The sequence below is a fragment of the Cupressus sempervirens genome, chromosome 2 (genome assembly GCF_028749045.1).
Source record: "Cupressus sempervirens isolate cs-2001-9-10 chromosome 2, ASM2874904v1, whole genome shotgun sequence".
NCBI classification, from domain to species: domain Eukaryota; kingdom Viridiplantae; phylum Streptophyta; class Pinopsida; order Cupressales; family Cupressaceae; genus Cupressus; species Cupressus sempervirens.
The window spans coordinates 476184104-476203501 of NC_143119.1; the positions used below are offsets into that span (position 1 = coordinate 476184104).

The window sequence follows — 19398 nt, forward strand, 5'->3', positions numbered from 1 at the left end:
TTTAAGAAACTATTTTTCTTGTGTCATTGGACAATTGTCTAGGCAATATTGTCATTAGCGCCCCCCCCCCAGTGATGATAAAGTTTTGCATTGTCAACTGGAGATTGAAGCAAAGAAGGAACAATGGTCAAAGAAGGATTGTTGGGCCAAATGGGGCTGCTCGCACAAGTTGCAATCTGTTTACTTCAAGCTTTAATGTTAATAATGTTGACCCATAACTATGAACTAGTGAGGCCACAAACTTGGGACCTCTTCCCTAACACAAACACTCAGCAATAACACTCCACAAAATTTAACCCTTATTAGCACAAACAACACAATCAAACCATTACATTAAGACAGTACCAACATTGTTAACTCCATTATTCATATATATTATATTAAAAAAATTATTGAATAATAGTTTTGTTTACAACATAAAGTTTTTGATATATCCATCAGCCTATACATAAAATTCTTTGAAACAACCAACAGTCAAATGGTATATTAACCAATAAAAACTACTTTAATCTATATATCACTATATAATATAAATTTTAAAGTACTCCAAGTACTCAGAAACAAACGACAAAAGCATGATCAAAATTAATTAAAATAAAAATTTGCTTCATTCAATAGCTAGTTGTATATTCCATATGAAGTCAAATATTTGAATTGATATTAAATCCTCTCTCATATGCAAAAGCAGCAAACGCTCCATCAAAATTAGGTCAAGCCGACCTTGTGTAAAGCCATATTTAGTGCATGGTACGTTGAAGCTGCTGAGCCCCTATAAAGAGGGCATCTACAAGTAAAAAGATCCCAACCTGCATTTTCAAATTGCAACAATTTAAAGATGACATTAAGACAAATGTTTAATTCATTCATATTATAATGTTTTACAAGTAAAATTAGAAATGAAACTTTACCAGTCGACCCAAAAACATTGCTCGATAGCCCCATCCTTCCTTTTTAGCTGCATATCTCTGTTGATCTGTCAAGCTATATAACCACAGAAACACTAAGTTACAGTTAATTGAAAAATAATTAAATTAACATGTGCAGCATCCCTCTATTGCTTGTATAAATTCAGAGATGCAACGATATCATGAGGATTACAACTGAAACCAGATTCAATTACTACGGTGTTTTGGGAGTTACGGAAAGAGATGTGAAACAGCTTGAATTGTTCAGCATTACTGATGTTTTCCCTAAGAATCGCCCTGAGATTAAACTATACACTCTGAAACTTACTCATTGGACAGCACTGAAGAAATCCTCCGCCCCGGAAATTTGTTCCACAAGGTTCATGCCAACATCAAGAATGGCAGTAGCCAAGATACGAAAGAACCCATGTACATGAGCAAGGAACCCCCACTTTGGGACTTATAGTTACAAAAATGTGTTTATCATGGCTCGAATTCCAAGACCTTGTGAAGTGTGTTATCTCAGTAAGCTGCGGGTTTTATCAGACCCCACCTTTTAAGCATAAACGTCGATATAATCCTGCACAAAGTATGTATTTTCTGCATGTTCAGCTTATGCATTCACAAAGGCGGAACATTTTTGGTGCTATCACAATTGAGCATGGAGATCCTGAAGCTAGCCCAACAATTCTCTGTGGGATTTGAATTTGTGTCTTCCATATATACATTTACAGAGAGATATTGCCAGCGCTCCGATTTTACCATTCAGTCAGCCATTGGACTCAAAATGTTAGGAATCGGATTGAGTAGGTTGGGTAGAGGATATGTAGTGGCCATAAATATGAATCCTACCTCAAGATGTCCTCATAACCAGTACAAAGTGCCCAGCTTGTAATAATTGAACCAGAGTAAAACTCATCATTCACCACCACTCAACGCAAAATCAATAGATGCAAGTTTGCATTATTATTTGATGTCAAAATAAAACTTCAACCAAACTGTCAGTTTGATCTCTTCAATGAAGAATGAAAAAAGTGCCACTGTGAGGAAACATTGAAATATAATAGTTTTGTTCCTTACCCAAGAAATTCAGAAATTCCACCTATACCGGCAAATTTAAAAGGTTGTGTTCCGCTCCTCTCAAGATCCTAGTGTCATCAAACATAGTTAATTTAACGAAACAAACAATAAATATAGCCTCACAGATTCTAAAGCTTTTGCAATATTCATCAATATATGTCATTATGGAGTGGAAGCTGATAATTTAAAAAGACTGTCGAGAAAATAACAGACATATTTGGAAAGAGAGACTTTACCCCTTCTTCGGCAGCATTAAAGCCCCCCTGAATCCAATACAGGTTTCTATAACCAGCATTGTATAGTTGCTCACAAGCAGCTAAGGATCTAAAAAGAAAACACAAGTTAATTAATAAATGGTAGTTTTTGGCTTCTAAGACATGTCCCATAGCAAGATTAGGAATCCGTGTGTTATGGCATATTACCTCCTTCATAGTGATAATAGAAATTTATATATCATCATTATGAGTTCCTAGATACATAACAAGAGCAATAAATAGTGATTTTATAAATAACTGTTATCAATTCAATGATGATTATAATCTATTACAAAGTGAAATATGCAAACATGAATGACTAGTAAATCTCAATATGGATGTGAAGGAAGGTAATCTTACCTGATCCCACTTTGACATGATACTATTATATCCGTGTCCTTGCTGATTTTTTCTTCCACTTGTGTAATGAATTTACTGCAAATAGGAAAAATAAATCAGGCATAAACAAAACGGCCCAGAAAACTTTTCATGGACAGTTTTTTGGCAAAAGCAAAACTGGGATGCAGGATGATGTGCACACTCATTGTAAGCCATCACAGCAATCCCACTCCACCACCCACCTGCACATAAGAAATTTTCTTTCTAATTAGCACCTTGACATCAGACCAACTGATATCAATGAAGAAAAGCACACCATCTGTATATCCCTCATTTACACTACCATCTCTAAAGATTTTGGAAATGGTAAAAGCTGTTCTTAAAAATCTACTGAAAATGGAAAATTCATGGGGAAAAAAGCACAACATTTATAATAGTCTCATTTACACTTCGACCTCTAAAGATTTTGGAAATTGTAAAAATCATTATTACAAATCTACTGAAAATAAACTTTTAATGTGTGACCAGAAAATAGACAGTTCAAAAAAGCAAAGGACTAAGAGATACATGGGTATACTATACAATAATTCAACCTAATACAACAGAAAATTGTATCAATGCCCAGTAATGAAGTGATGTGCTCGAATAAATTTTAGTCCTATAAATGATGAGTACACAACCATGCATTATTTTCAAGAAGCACAAATGTTCCAAACCATGCATGCTTTCAAAAACAAAATTAAACAAATAAGCAACATAGGCTTTCAGGCTACCAACAAACTCTCTGGCGATGCACAAAAGGCCTTTGACCAATTTGACAGGACCCTGAATAATAAGGAGAATAGAAAAAAAAAATGGCAACACTTAGATGATATGTACGGCTCAGGTCATTCAATTTATTTACAGGTGATAAAAAAGGATGGAAAAAGCAGCAGACTTAGAGGCAATTCTGACTCCCACTATTATTAATCATAGCTACAGCTGTGGCCAATTGTGTTTGCCATTGACTAATTTACAAGATTTAGATAAAAAATGATAATCTCTGTCAGGAAGAAGAAGAATATGAGTTCAGGATGAGGGAGAAAGTTCCAACACCATTTATTTGCAGCTCTGTAATGATAGAAAGCATCAGCAGTTCTCTCACGGAAGAAATGATGAACAAATTATAGTGTTGCTGAAAATGAATAGGATATGCAGTGAAGAGAAGACAAGTTTTTGTTTGCATGTATCACCAAAAAAGGAAAAACAATTACATGAATAGGAAGATAAAGTGTTCTCACAATGATTCCAGATGTAGATGATGTGCTGGTTAACTAGAAATGGTAAAAGGTACATTCTGACGGGATGCATACTGAAAGAAGCAGTAGCATGGAAAGAAGATTAAAAGACTTATATAGTGAAAGAGTAGCATCATTTTTTTCAGAGCTCTCTGCCTGATGCCCTAGGAATAGAAATGCTTGAAGAGATGACATATGTGCCCTCATGTTATGATTTGCATTCATGTAGAGGAGAAGACAAAGAGAAGAACTGCTGTTAAGCAAATAAAAAGAAATTAGAAGAAGTACTACAAAATCACAGATGATGTGATAAGCTCTGTTAATTGTAACACCTGCAAAAGGAAAATGGTGTATGTATGAAACTCCCAAATGTAGTATATCCCTTGAATTCAACTAGAAGCATTCCAACATTTTCGATCACTTTCTACATTAAATTATTCTATATGGTTCCGTCTTCCAGTCTGGTTGGTATGAGATTACAAGCTTCTATTTCTCGTGAGCAATCAAGGCTACAGCCTAATTTCAGGCATGGTAGGTTCCCAACTTGGTTTCTCTTAAGTTGATTAGATAGATACAAAGCACCATAGTTCCAACCGTAAAGTTTCTACAAATTCTGTGAGATCAGACTGAGTTAATACTTTCTGTTATGCTTGCTGAAAATAATCTTTTGTGATTCAGACTTGTAAGAAGTAATGTCAATAATATAAATATTATTCTGAGATGTTTTTATTTCTGCAAGTAATCGAATAGGGCAGAATTGTTTAAAGGAGCAGACTATATTTCTTTGCATGTCCTTTATCTACAATTATACCTTATATATATATGACAACCAAAGGGCATGTCCCTTTAAGGGACAATACCCTATCTAGGCCGGCCCTTAATAGTGCTCCCCTAATCGGTGCTCAAGAGAGAATATGATTTGTAAAGACGTTAACTAACTTAGTTAAGTTTTATCCTTAATAACCACTATCCCTAAAGAGACGCTGATAATGCCTAAGAAGGAAGATTATATATTTAATCCTAGATAAGATTTGTGTGATCTGTACAATCAGATCAGCATGATAATCGATTTACAATTTTAACACCAAGACTTCCCAAGAACCACCTTGACTTGGCAAGCCCCAACGTGAGTGATCCCAAACAAGCCAGGGAGACTCAAAAGCTTAGAACTTTCCAAACTCATTGAGTCTACGTGAGTCCTGGTGGGAAGACTCGATAATGGCTGGAAAACAATTAAAAACAATTTACTCCAAATTTTATCTTATAATTGTCTCCTACACCCAAAAAACATCTTCATTTCATTTTCAAGCAAAAGGAAGAACAAATATCCAACCCTCCCTCCTCTCCTATAAATAAATAACCCTCTCCCTTCCATTGTAAAAAAACAGAGTTTTGAGCCAAAATTGCATTGCATCAAAAGGGAGTCTACAAAGGATTGGGTAGAGCTCTTGATTTCAAGTAAGAGTTAAGAAATAAGTTTCAATTTTCAACATTTTATTGGTTTTTTAAACAAAAAACTCATTTCTCTTTTTACCTTTTTTTATCTGGTATGTTTTCATGGACTGAATAACAAACTTTAGTTGTGTTTAATTCTTTTGTCAAACAAATGCTAGGTGTTTTTGTAAAACCAAATTAGTTTTATAGTTGAAACCCTAGATTTTTTATATTAGTTAAATTTTAAATCATAAATGTTACCTTTTTATAATATTTTGCAAAGGTCTGCCCTATTTGCCAATAATTTTGTGCACTTTCCCTTTTTCTAGATTACCTAAGAATTATATCAAACACTTGGCATACAAATAACAAACAAAGCAAACATAGGAACATGCTTTGCACCTACAGTAACCAACAAGGAGTTGCAATATTGCACCAGCTATCAGATTAAAGTTAATGACAACCAAATACTACATTACTCAATGTTTTACAGTACTTTCTAACAGCTGTTCATAATAAATTTAATCTTCAATACTGAGTGAAGTCCGTTATTACAGATGTTATGACTTATTCAAATCAACAATGGAAAATTGCCTACCAAAATGCAGCTCCAGATTCAATTTATGGATCTGATTCGACTCCCTTAAGACTTGTACAGCAATATGCAAATAATAGATGGTACAGCATGCCTGCTGCCATTCCTGAGTTTGTATAGAACTGTTACAGAAGTTTGCAGGCTGACAAACTGAGCTCTGACGTATTCCAGTCAGGTACAGCCCCCTTAGTGGTTGTCTCAAACTTGTTTGGTTGGCTGGAAGTTGTTTAAAAGCTGGAGCAGTCAACTCTAAACATAAACAAGCCCCCTTAACAGATATTAATAGGTTACCAGCTATCTATTTCTAAACACGGCCCTTCTTCCTTCGAATCGAACTCCCATGAAACTTACAATCTTTTCAAATGCAATAACAAAAATCTTCAAACTGATTTTACCTTAAGCTCCACAAATTTGGACCCCAAGACTGTATCATCCAACAACATCAAGATCGTTAGTCAAGAAGGATTGCGTCCTCAAAGCCCTTGAAGAAAATCTCTACAATAATGTCAAATTCATAAATATCCAAGCATGCCTAAAAGAGAGCACTTCACTCTTTTTTGTGCGCTTTCTCATGGACTCATTCTCATATTTTGTCAATGTGGGATAAAAGACATAACATTCCTTTTTCCTTCTATTTTCTAGTAGCTCCTATTTTTGCGTGTCTCCTATTGGCAAGTGGAAGATTAGAGCTTTTTCATTCATCCTGTAACATGTTACAAGTAGAGGAAGAAGCGGAGAAAGACATGTTACCCCCGAGTAAGAAAAATACAAAGAAGAGGTCGCCCAAGTCAATGAGACTCCAACACACCAATTTACAGAAGATAAACCAATACAGTACGAGTAGCTGAAACTGAAGGAGACCAATCTCAATGACAAAACCAATCCAAAGAACATACTCATCGAGGATGATTGGAATCTAGTGATGAAGGCAGAAGCCTTCAAAATTTTCATGGAGTAGGAATTGTTTGCATGGGCATACAAGGACTTAAAGGGAGTCCCACCAAAATTGTGCATTCATAGGATACCACTTGTACCAGGAGCCCAACTGGTGCAGAAAAGGTAATACCGCATGAACAAAAACTATGTTCCGAAGGTAAATGATGAGATCGAATGGATGCTAAGAGTCATCATAATTCGGGTGCAGACAAGTGAGTTTGTCTCACCTATTGTAATTTCATTGAAGGAGGCGGATCAAATTTTCATTTTTGTGGACTTTCGTTGTTTGAATATGGTCACCATCAAGGAACTATTACCCATACCTTTTATGAATAATATCCCCATATGAGGTGAACAATGACTTCCCTGATGCTCATCTTTTCCACATAGTTGTACTACTATCATCGTACACCAATTCAACATTGCAATTCTCGAGGGATATGCCACTAAGGGAAGGAAGGAAGTTGGTGCTATGAAATCTAACATTCCAATTGATTAATGGATTGTTGTTGGGATCTGACCAAAGTTTGAGGAGGTGTCATGGAAGAAGAAATCCTAGTGGCTAAGAGAGGTATACGAAGGAATCATAGAAGGCTACATGGGGTCAGAGGCCACAACTCGGAAGGTGTTTCTCATGGGGCTATGGTGGCCCACATTATACAGCGATGTTCATGAATGGGTCATAAGGTGCAACACCTTTCAAAGGGTGGGCAAACTGCTCAAGAGGGACTTTATGCCCCTCAATCCCTCACACACACAAGAATTGTTTGAGCAGTGGGGATTGGATTTGACATGCCCACTAAAGGCAAGTTATGCATAGAGGTGTTGGTATACCGTGGTGGTGACCGAAAATTCGACGAAGTGAGCCAAAGTACGAGCCCTACCAGACAACTCTTTCTTGAGCACAACAAGGTTCATTTATGAGAAGATCATTACAAGGTATAACATCCCTATCCAACTCACTTGTGACTGTGGCAGCCATTTCGTGATTCATGTGTTGAAACTCCTCTCAATAAAGTTTCAAATCTTCCACTCCCTATCGAACCGTTAGTACCCGAGCGCCAGGCAACAAGCAAAAGCCACGAACAAAATATTGATCTCTGTCATATATAAGTCTTATGGTGTTGAATAAGCGGATTGGGAAGAGGAACTTCCCTCAGTATGGGCCAATAGAACAATGTATAAAGTCATAACAAGCCAAATGCCCTTTCAATTGATGTATGGCTAGGAAGCCATCGTACTTGTGGAGTTCATGGTTTGGAAGCATGGAGAGTTTAGCTGAAAGATTGTACACATGTAGTAAGTTAGACAAAGGAGGTCGATGGCTCAATGGGCCATTGAAAAGTATGGCATGACAAACATATCCATCGAATGAATTTTAGGTCGGGATATATGCGTATCATGTTAAATTGGAAGCACTCCAATTAAGTGGTGATTTAGCACCCATTGAATGTGAGATCATCGTTCATTTGCACCTCCCCTTCTTTCTTCCCTTTTATGTCCTTTCTCCTAGGTGGAATTGGGGTAAAACCTAATAGATCCTATTTAAAGCTCCTATTTCCATGGAGTTAAGCTCGAGATAGGATCTATCCTCCTAGGTCCTCCCTTCCCTTCATTTAAACACTCAAAATCTGCTCTCCACACTGAAACAGCTATATCTCACACTTTCTGCTTGATGTTTGGGATCCAAGCCAATTTTGGAATCTCGGAAGGATCCCGATGGTTCTAGCCCCTGATTGTCAGGGACACAGTGTGCCCCTGGTTGGGCCCTATTTTGTCCTCTGTTCAGGTTCTATGTTCGGATAGCTTCGGTGTGTCAATTTCCAGGCAGGTCATCTTGCGAGATTTAGTCAATTCCAAACCCTATATAAACCCTTCCATTTCTTCATTTTCACATCATGCATTCACAAAATCAAGCACTCACGCTCAAGCTCTCAAGCATTCTTCAAGCGTTCAAGGCATTCAAGCAATCTCTCTATTGAAGATCAAGGATTCATGCTTACACGCTATTGATGGATTCCTGATCTAAAGATATGTATTCATTTATTGTTTTCGATGATTATATCTCTTGATTTGATCCCTATTTATATTTGTTCCAAAGGATATGGCATAGATGGTCAAGTCCATTCACAACAGGTCTCTTCATGAAGAGACACAATCATATATATTATTAACGGACCTGATCTGTATCGGGTATGATTAGATTAAACCAATCGTTAACAACTTTCAATCTGGATTAAGTAATGGTCATAAACTCAGTCCATATACTTGATCAATTATGAGTAAGAACATTATACTCGATCCAAGAGAATATATAATCTGACTGCTTCAGATTTCAAACTTAGTTTGCTATGGATAATTTGGTCAATTGCAAGGATTGTCTTGGCGATAATGGCAAGGTTAATATTACTATCTATGTAGATGTGTGTGTATGCATGTATATCAGTTCACATGATGAACTGGTATACATACATGCACCCACATATGCATACAGATGTCAGGTTTGTCCTTGAATTCTGACTGAGACTATCATATCTTTAAAATCTGGGACATCAATCTGGTGTGTTTAACTTGCTGGTAGTAACTGAACAATACTAGAGCTAATCGAAGAGTTTAGAGAGGAGGCGAGAACTAATCCATTTCAAAACCAAGCACTGCACATAGCTGCTCAAGCACGGAGATGGCAGCAAATGCTTAACATGAATGATGGCATTCAACTCATTGCATACAATCTGAAAACACCAGGTCTGCAACATTTTGTGTCTGATTGTAATGCGTAGGCAAATCAATAAAATCTGAATGCGATATATGCATGTTGTTATCAATCTTTACTTTCTCTATATTATTGCATAAGTTATGTATCTCTGTTATTGCTGCAATCTGAAAGAAACAAAAGACCATACATACTTCAGTGCTCAATAAACAAAACAAAAAAAAAGAGCAAACAAGGCAGCCCTTACAATGTGTTATTTCTTTCAGCTAAAATTTGTGTTTACACTTATGTGACCGATGTATACTTGTGTATGTTACCAAAGTAGCTTCTATTTGGTGAGGTTATTGTGTCTTTAAAGGTTATTTATTAAAGGCCGCCTTTGTACCCTTGGGATGGTGGAGACAGAGGCTCACTTTATTTTTCATTGCCACATCTACTACGAGATCAGGAGAAGATTTTACTGTTTGTTCAGGGAGTGCAGGTCTCTTTCCTCTTTCTCAAGTGTTTACCGCATAGGTTAATTAAGAAATGCACATAGACAATGAACCCGAACAGCAACAACAGTACTCCTTTATTCGCATATGCCAACAGATTACAGCATAGGTTAATTAAGAAATGCACACAGACAATGAACCCGAATAGCAACAACACTACTCCTTTATTTGCATATGCCAATAGATTACATCCAGAGCATAAGATGCTTTACAATGACCCAAGAGGGTGTATAAATAGTTTCCACCAAACCTTCTAGAAGGGTCCGTTGGCTACAAAACAATCCTAATCTACCCGTCAGCTACAAAATCTTTACCGATGACAACACCTTGTCGGCTACAGTTTCTACCGACGACATCATCCCCCCCAAAAAGAAAAAGTCGTCTCCGAACAACAATTACAACATATCCAGGATAGATTAACAAAACAGAATACACTTACTGGTCTCCAAAATGTGTTGCATCTGCAGCCTTTGCGAACACAATATTGTTCCTTAATCAAGCTGACCTTGATAACCACTCATGCCGCTTTCTCTGCTTCCAACTTTTGGGTACCCTAAGCCAAGCATCGTTGAACTGCCTTCAACTGGATGATCAACTCCTCCCAAGGTCTCTGTGCATCCACCAAGACAGCCTCACGTCCAACACCCACTCCAAGTGCCTCTGGTACACAGACACTCCATGCCTGCAGCAGCTCCAAGTCTATCAACTGGTCACACTTTCCACGACTAATAACCGCAACGACTGGGGGTCTAGGGGGCAACACCCCCAACAGGGTTGAGGGGCAGCGCCCCAGGCCACCAAGTCCAAATTAGCACTCCAAAACCCACACAAAAATGCATGGAACACGCTATTTTTGTGATTTCTTTTGATCTCACACTCTTTCTAGCAACCAGCGATGCTTCCCCTTCCCTTTGGCATCATCTGTTACTCATTCTGAACTGCTTCAATCTGTAGTCATTTCTTTTTTTTCTTTTTTCTTTTTCTTTTTAGCTCCTACCTGTTCTATCTGTCTATCACTCCTAATTGCTCTAATGGTTTCGCCTTCGAAGTTGAAGATTAGTGCCGTCACTGCATCACCACGAAAACTTCATACAAAACACCCCACAGAGATTAAATCATAGCCTCTGGAAGACTAAAGCACCTCTTGAGGATATTGAAAACACTACCCCCAGAACAGTAAAGCACAGCTTGCGGAGATCTAACCCAGTCAGCGAAAATCTTCTCGCGGGGCATAGGTGTTCGTGGGTCACTCAGTGTCCGTGGCCACGCATCTGCGGGACACCCAGTGTTTGCGGGACACTCAGTATCCGTGGCCAAACGTCCAGGGGACACCCAGTGTCCGCGAACACTGGGTCCGCGGGACACTCAGTGTCTGCGGCCAAACGTCCGTGGGATACCTAGTGTCTACAGGCATGCGTCCACAGAAACAATTAAAGCCACCATCACAAAAAGTCAAACCGCGGCCAAAAACAGTCACCTGTGGAGGAACCAAGTCCACAGAAGGAGAGGGAGCCGTGGAGTTCAATCCGCAGAAGACAAGGAAAAGCTGCACTACGCCAGGGTTGGAAAAGTGAAGCCGCCAATGAACAAGATGAGCCCGTGAACACCAAGATGCAATCCACGGAGAATAGAAAGCCATCCGCACAACAAAAGTCTGCCGGAGATAAAGAAAGGCTGCGGGGAACAAAAGGCTTCCTACGAAGACACAGCTCGCGAAAAAGGTGTCCTCGGAACAGTCTGCGGGACCCCTGGCCGAGCAGACTCCGCTCATTGTTCGATCATCCTCTGGTTTCTGCTTTACTTTTCCATCATCCGTCGTTGTCTTCAGTTGTCCTTCTCCCTGTGTGATTTTCTTTACTTCTCCCTCTTCCTCTGTGATTTTCTTCATATGTCCTTCCACTGTGGTTTTCTTCTTTACTTCCGGTGGTATATTCTTCCCTTCTCTATCTTCCTCTGTGATTTTCTTCACTTCCCCTCATTTTACTTTGTTCGCTTGCTTTCTTTTCTTACTCTTCTTACGCTTGCCCTCGCTTTCTTCATTCTCAATTTTTTTCTTCACCATTTCATTGATCTCCATTTTCTCCAAGAGCTCTTGCTTTGCCACTGTTTTCACAGTAACCTCGATCTCCTTCTCTGATTCATTTTTTTGCAGCTCCACTTTTTTCGAAGTTGACTCATCGGCCTCATCTCCCAAATTCATGGTTTGTAGTGTGGCTTCATTGTATTTGATGGGCTCCCCCTCAATGAATGCATGGGCGGGTGTCTCATCCAGCAGCACATCCCCCTCTTTCATTCTCTGAATTCTCTTGGAAACCCATCTCCGTTGTGGCCTTCCTCTGCTATCAGTATATTGCATCTCTAGAACGGTTCGTAGTCCTCCATCTACCAGTGGAAGAGACCATTGACCGAGGTCTGTTGAGCCTCCTTCCAACCGAAAAGACTCCCTCTTGATCCGGTTCCATACATTGTTTGCCTTCATCCTCCTCTTCTTCGAAATCTGATGACAGAGCTTCTTCCCCAACCATTTGGGTGTGCAAATTGACAACAAATCACCGGCCTTTACTTTTGAGTGACAAGGTGTTCTTTCAGTCATGTCTGACTCTGGCTTGAGTAAGCCATTCGCAGCCCAGGATGGCATCGTATCCTTTTCTCTTCAATGGAATCACGACGAAGTCCAGCAAGAACGGCTATGTGCCAATTGTCACCGGCTGAGCCATCAGGATGCCCAGGGGTTTAATGTTGTGTTGATCTGCTGTCAGCAATTGAAATTTAGGAGGCCACAACGTCAGTTGTCCTAGCTTCTTCTAGGTCTCCTCGGGTAAGACATTTACACTGGACCCCCCGTCGACTATTGTGTTTGTGAGAACATGTCTGAGGATCCCCATCTCGATGACTGCCAGATGTCGTCCGGATGTGAGGGCTAGCAACATTTGGTCTTCTCCGCCTGGAACAATTTCCTTCCCTCTACCTTGTTCTTCTGGTATCCTCGGAGCGGGCACGATATTTGTAAGAGTGGATCAGAGCTGAGGCATCGTAAGAAGCAAATCATTTATCTTGACAGGTACCTCTGTTTGCAAAATTTTCCGTATGATGTTTTGTTCCGTGGAGTTCCGTGCCGAAGTGCCGGTAGTGTCCTTCAACTAAGATGTTTCCGCCTGCGATGCCTTTGCAATCTCCGCCCGCACTTCTCCAAATTTCCTCTTTTCTTCTGCCAGGTCCGAGTACTCTTTTGCTTGCCTCCGCGTAATTGCCAGAACCTCTTCTTCATCTGTCCCGACAGTGATCAAGTTTACTCTGGATTTTGGACACTTGGCATCTTCATGACCGCCGGGTCCGCACCATCTACATAATAATTTCCATGTGTTTGCCATTGTACAATCCTGCGCAAAATGACCCCACAAATTACATGCTCAGCATTGAACGATCGACCATCCATTTGCATCATACTAGATTCGACTTCGGCTCCCATTATTATTGTTATTGTTCACATTGTTGTTGTTTTGCCCTCTGCTATTATTTCTGTATCTACCCGAAGTGGCACCATCAATGTTTGCGTTTCCATTCCCTCCGAACGTGGAAGCTGCCTGTGTCAAGAGCACTTGTTGAGGTCCTCTGGTTTTCATGTTGAAGGGGCATTCTTTTGTGGAATGTCCCATGATTTGGCAGATGTCGCAGAATTGGTTCTTTGGACAAGACCCTTTGGTATGACCATCCGTCTTACACTCTGTGCACCGCAGCTCACTTCCCTTGGTCTCCTTCTGCATGTTTTTAAACTCCTTCATCATGCGGATCATGTCCTTCTATAGGGCGCGAACCTTCTTGCTACTGTTTTCATCATCACTGCTATCCTCTTCCGAGGACTCGTCGTCGTTTGAGTCGGAGGAACTATTCTTCTTCTTCTTTTTCGTCCTCTACTCGCTTTCCAAGTTCAGTGCTCTGTTGTATGCTTCTGTGTATGATGACGGCGGCATGATTTTCATTTTCTTGCGCAATTTCAGGTGTAGGCCTTCAATGAACCACCTTTTCTGTAATCCATCAGCTGGCTTATTCTCCATTTTGTTGATCAAGTCCTTCAACTTCCTGGCATAGACTTGGACTATTTCATTTTTTCCTTGTCTTGTATTGTATATTTTTGCTACAATTTCGTTGTCGTCGCGGAGTAGTTGAAATTTCGCTGTAAACTCCTCCTTAAGGTCATCCCAAGTGGTTAAGTTCTAGGGATCTACATCGGCGAACCAATCAGTTGCGACACCTCGTAGGGTTGCCGAAAACTGCCGAACCCATTCGTTTGTATCGGTTATGCCATTTGCCCTCCAAATTGTCTCACATGTCTTGCAATGTTGGATGGGGTTGGCCGTACCATCGCCATCGAACTTTGGCAACTTTTCCTTTGGTCTTGCCATCACTACTGGATTTTGGGCACAAGTGTTGTTCGGTCCTGCGAAACTGGCGTTGTTCACTCCCCCAACGTGGCTTTGCACTCCCACACCGGCGATCTGCAATCCCGCACCGGCGAACTGTACTCCCACACTGGCGGACTGTACTCCCACACCGGCGGACTGTACTCCCACACCGGCGGACTATTCTCCCACACTGGCGGTCTGCACTCCCACATTGGCGGTCTTGACAGCTGCGAACCTTGGTGAAGAAGGATCTTCTGAAGTTGTCCCTTGCGGAAGTGTATCCTGAATGAAGAGTTCACTCCACGCTCTTGCTCTCTCGGCACTCCGAGCCGTGCGAGTCGATTCTCTTCCATCTGGATTCTCTTCCCTCGACGAACACAAATTCAAAAACTCCTCCCATGCGTCTTCTACCAACTGCACCCGTTGTCGAGTCTCCTCCAACAATTCCTCCGCGCTTCTGTGTCCGTCGGTAATCTTCTGAAACCTCCTTCTACGTTCGACTTGTGCCAAAATTAAATTTTCTTGCACAGTATGGATTCCATCTTTGCGCTTGAGCTTATTTCGATCCTTGTTAAGCTGATTTTGCATTAATCTTCATGCCAACCCCCTTCCAGGTTCATAGGGCAACGGCGCCAAATGTTTACCGCATAGGTTAATTAAGAAATGCACACAGACAATGAACCCGAATAGCAACAACAATACTCCTTTATTCGCATATGCCAACAGATTACATCCAAAGCATAAGATGCTTTACAATGACCCAAGAGGGTGTATAAATACTTTCTGCCGAACCTTCCAGAAGGGTCTGTCGGCTACAAAACAATCCTAATCTACCCGTCGGCTACAAAATCTTTACCGACGACAACACCCTGTCGGCTACAGTTTCTACCAACGACATCAGGTACACTGATCAGCGGTGTCTTGCCCTCTATCATCAGGAGGCCGTGCTCCTTTAGGATCACACTCTCCCACCTTTAATTCCCACTGAGCTAGCTTTCAGACCAGCTCATCACCTCCTCCTTCTCCCTTGGGTCTCTTGCCCAGGGGACAATGAGGTTGCTCAGCCTTCCTTCGGGCTGCACCAGATCTCTGCATCCTCGCAAGAAGTTCACTCACCAGCATCACTCTATCTCCAGCGGTTCTTTGAGACAGTCTACAGCACGCCCTTGTCCTAGATTTTATCCTTCAGTTTACGACTACTTCTCACCTATGGGGAGTATCTAGTCTTTTCTTGTTCTTCTTCTACTCTTTTGTTCTTTTGCTTGTTCATTTGCTTGTTCTTTCTACAAACACTATTTGGTGCTCCTACGGATGGCGGTTGCCTGGTTTTATGGTTTTCCATTCCCATAGACCCTTGTGGTCTCTTGTCGGACATTAATATATTAATCTTATCTTTAAAAAACATCAAAATTTCATGAGTTTTTTAATTTCTTGAGTTTGTGTTGAGTCCAAGTCAAAAATCAGCTTACCAAGTCTAAGTAAAGTCCAAGTCTGCAACACTACATATTGCATTGCATTCTTTTATCAATTAAAGTGTCTTAACTCATTTTTCATTTATTAAATTCACTTCACAATATTGACAATTAAAACAGCAAGTGATTTTATAACTTAAGTAATAAACTTAGCACCGGACAGTTAAGTGATCAGTTTCTCCCATTTGTCTTACGTATACTCTATTTCATTAATTTTTTGAACAGGTCCTTTATATGACATTTGTTATGTGGCATGATGTTTGCAAGACTTGAAAGATGCTATCACAATCGGCATCATTTTCCAGAGCTAGTAATTGAGTCTCTGAGCCTACCTAGGTGGGCTCCAATTTGTGTTGATGACTTTCTATTTTGGGTATCTATTTTGAACTCAATGTATAAGGGCATGATATTATATTGAGGATTAAGAACATTTCAGGCTATTTATTGCACTGTCAAAGTGTTTAAATAATTTGGATATATTTTCTCTCATTAAGCATGTTTTTTATTCAGCCTTCAAATTTATCGTTCAACAAAATCTGGCAGCTTGTGCCACATATTAGTTCTTTATTGTAGATTACTGTATGTAGAGAACTCTTTCTGAATTTTAGTGTTAACTTGATTAGCTAGATCAATGCTTATATTAGAATAGGTTTTGGGTTCCATTTAGTCCAATGTACTTTAGATAAATTTGGAGCCTAATTTAGACTTTTGTTTGATATTAACTTTGTTTTTAAAGATAAATGTCTGATTTATGTTTGTTTTGTTTTGTTTTAGTTACTAGTATAGCTTAATTCTGATTTTGATGATCAGCTCTCATACAATTCCCTCAGGATTTTATTTCTTACATTAGCTTTAGATTTGCAGAGTATTCCCTCGCTTCACTCTTGAAGCATATATAGGCATGTAAATATTGCAATGAGGTATGATGGAGCCCATATTTTTAGCAAAAGTTATAGTCTCCATTTGTGAAATAATGTTTGAAATTCATATCAAAGACTTTGTATCAGACAAAAGAGAGAAAAAATAAGGCATATTGAACCACACCTCACTGTGTAAATAAAAGAAATCAGATCCTATAAGATTAATATTCAGTAGCATATGAAAGGCTTACCCATTTAATCCCATTGGTCTCACTGTATACACAGATGTGTTGTTAGGCCTGTTAAAAGATGTCCAAGGGAAAGGTCTCTTTCAGTTGCTAAGGATTATGATCATAAGAAGACATGAGCGATGATTTTCAGTGGAGCAATAACAGGGAGAAGCAGTCAAATGGAATAAAAGAAAAACATCCATGGCCGAGACTCATAACAAATAGATGCAGCAATGATGTTTAAAACAATTTACTTCACTTGATAAATAAATTCCACCGAATATAATGAAAGTTTCATTGAGTTGTGTATTGGAAAGATACTATGAAATTAATTGGTTTGAATATTATATGGAGGGATATTGGTGAAAAATGTTGACCAGAGACATATGTATATATACATAGTACATACAATACACATAAGAGAAAAGAACAAGAATATTGTAAAATATTGTAAAATATGAGAACAAATGAATTTTGATAGCCGACTGTCTTTCATGCATATTAGAGGAACTCCATTTTTACGTATATGCATTTAAAAATACAGGTGATGATAAAAACACCAATTATTTTATAAAGACAATATCGTCTCCAGCAGAAGAGTTATAAACTTCTCCAGCCCACAAGTATCTGCTCCGGTGGAATTACATTGCTTGTCCAAATATACATATCATACACAGTAATAAATACCAGCGGCCCTATTTGGATTCGAAATGGTTGAAGTATGATATGGAGTTAGCTTTGATGATATATATCGGCAGGAGTTTAACGAGAACAGATATTATTTCATCAGCAAACTAAAACCAGTCTTTATACTGCCACAACATGATATGGAGTGAATCAAATCTAAAGACAGCACCTTGAAAGCAAGTGCATGTGATTCCAAGCAGGGGATTCATATCGGGTTTAAGATAGAAATGAGCAATAGGCAAGTAGAAGGAAAACATGTGAATAGCATCATCAATCAATACATAATCAATCACAGAAATTAGAAGGCCACGGTAATAATCTTTGAAGGCCCGATGAAAGTAATTATATCCATAGCATACTGCGACTCTTTCTCCCAAGGCCAAGGAAGTTGACAAGAAATTGCAGGTAGCTGTCTATACTTGCAAATGATGATTGGCGAGAGACAAAATTGAACATTTCCGGGCAGTATCTCCCATTACAATTTGAAAAATCTGAGTTGAGTGATAAATATAAAGGCATGGCGAGTTTCATAAGTTGTCGTCAAAGGCCAATGAGATTAATGAATTAAATTGTCTCATTTGATTTTATTAGCGTTTATGGCTTAAGTAAGATATGTATTAAAGAATAGTTGCATCTATTCATGAACAAAAAGACATATCTTTCTATTTTGAAAGATATAAAAGGAAGTTATATTATTTGCAAGAAGAGATATTCGGAAAAAAGATATTCATAAGAAGCAATTTTATAAAAGAGATATTTTTTGTTTTGTTTATTTTTATTAAAGGCATGAAGATTTAAACTACAGTTAATTCGTCCTTTATAATTGTTATTATTTTTAATGTTGTAAACAATTTTGGTCAAATAAGTGGACGTGGTCATCTATGGTATTTTAAACTCAATCATCGTAGATATTGTGAAATATTTAATTGTTTCTGAATCTGTGCCCAGTGTCTCCCCAACCTTAGGAGTTAAAGCGCAATCTAGACTAGTTTAGAATTGCGTATATATATTTGATCAGTCACATCTTGATTATTAAACTGTTTATAGTTTATGTGCATAGAACATTATAAAGTTGTACGTTATAATCTTCATTGTAGTTGACTCTATTGCTCGAATAGGCTAAAGAACTGGTATTTTTATCATTGAAGTATTGGATTTATATTTGAAGTCAAAAGTCTATAACTTCCTTCTTACAAACCTCAAATCCATTATTAAAACCTTATACAATTCATTCAATTCAAACACTCACCATTCAATTTCATTTTAACTGAGTTCAAGGACTTTGCCAACCGAAGAACTCTCCAAAGCTTAAATTCGCTTTAGAAAAGCTTTGAACCAAGTGATTAGGTTCGAGGAGAAGGTTTACCCGCTTGGGTGTAGTGAAGCCTAAAGCGTAGGGGAATCAAGGTGATTCTCGTTCGTTGGCCAGAACTGATTGAGAGATCCTATCGGAGAAGTGGCAAGCTCTTAGATTTCCAATTTGCGGTTTTGGAAACCAACAAATTGGCGACTCTATTGGAGAGTTGCTCCCAACAAGTGTTGTGAAGTTACCAAGAATTTCAGATTTCGTAGACCAGAATCAAAAAGTGGTTGTATCAATTTGTTTGGAAGCATACTCTGTTAGAAGCAAGAACCCAAAAGATCAACACAATCAATACATTCCTTGAAAGAGGTAGCAATTCTATTCAAGTTTTCAGTTGGTAGCTTTGCTGAGGGAAA

The 19398-nt window shown here is 39.0% G+C and overlaps 1 protein-coding gene across 2 annotated transcripts in view; it reads right to left on the minus strand.

Annotated features, from left to right (window-relative positions):
• Nucleotides 1-563: 563 nt before the first annotated feature.
• Nucleotides 564-19398, minus strand: part of LOC149573102 (Rhodanese/Cell cycle control phosphatase superfamily protein) — a 155148-nt gene continuing 136313 nt past the window's right edge. For both annotated transcript variants that reach the window (XM_089814280.1, XM_089814279.1), the window contains exons 5-10: nucleotides 2781-2820; nucleotides 2600-2674; nucleotides 2222-2309; nucleotides 1986-2053; nucleotides 909-981; nucleotides 564-806 (exon numbers count right to left, since the gene is read on the minus strand). In XM_089814280.1, coding sequence (XP_089670406.1) covers nucleotides 738-806; nucleotides 909-981; nucleotides 1986-2053; nucleotides 2222-2309; nucleotides 2600-2674; nucleotides 2781-2820 — 413 coding nt within the window. In that variant the 3' untranslated portion in view covers nucleotides 564-737. The remainder of the gene's footprint in view (nucleotides 807-908; nucleotides 982-1985; nucleotides 2054-2221; nucleotides 2310-2599; nucleotides 2675-2780; nucleotides 2821-19398) is intronic.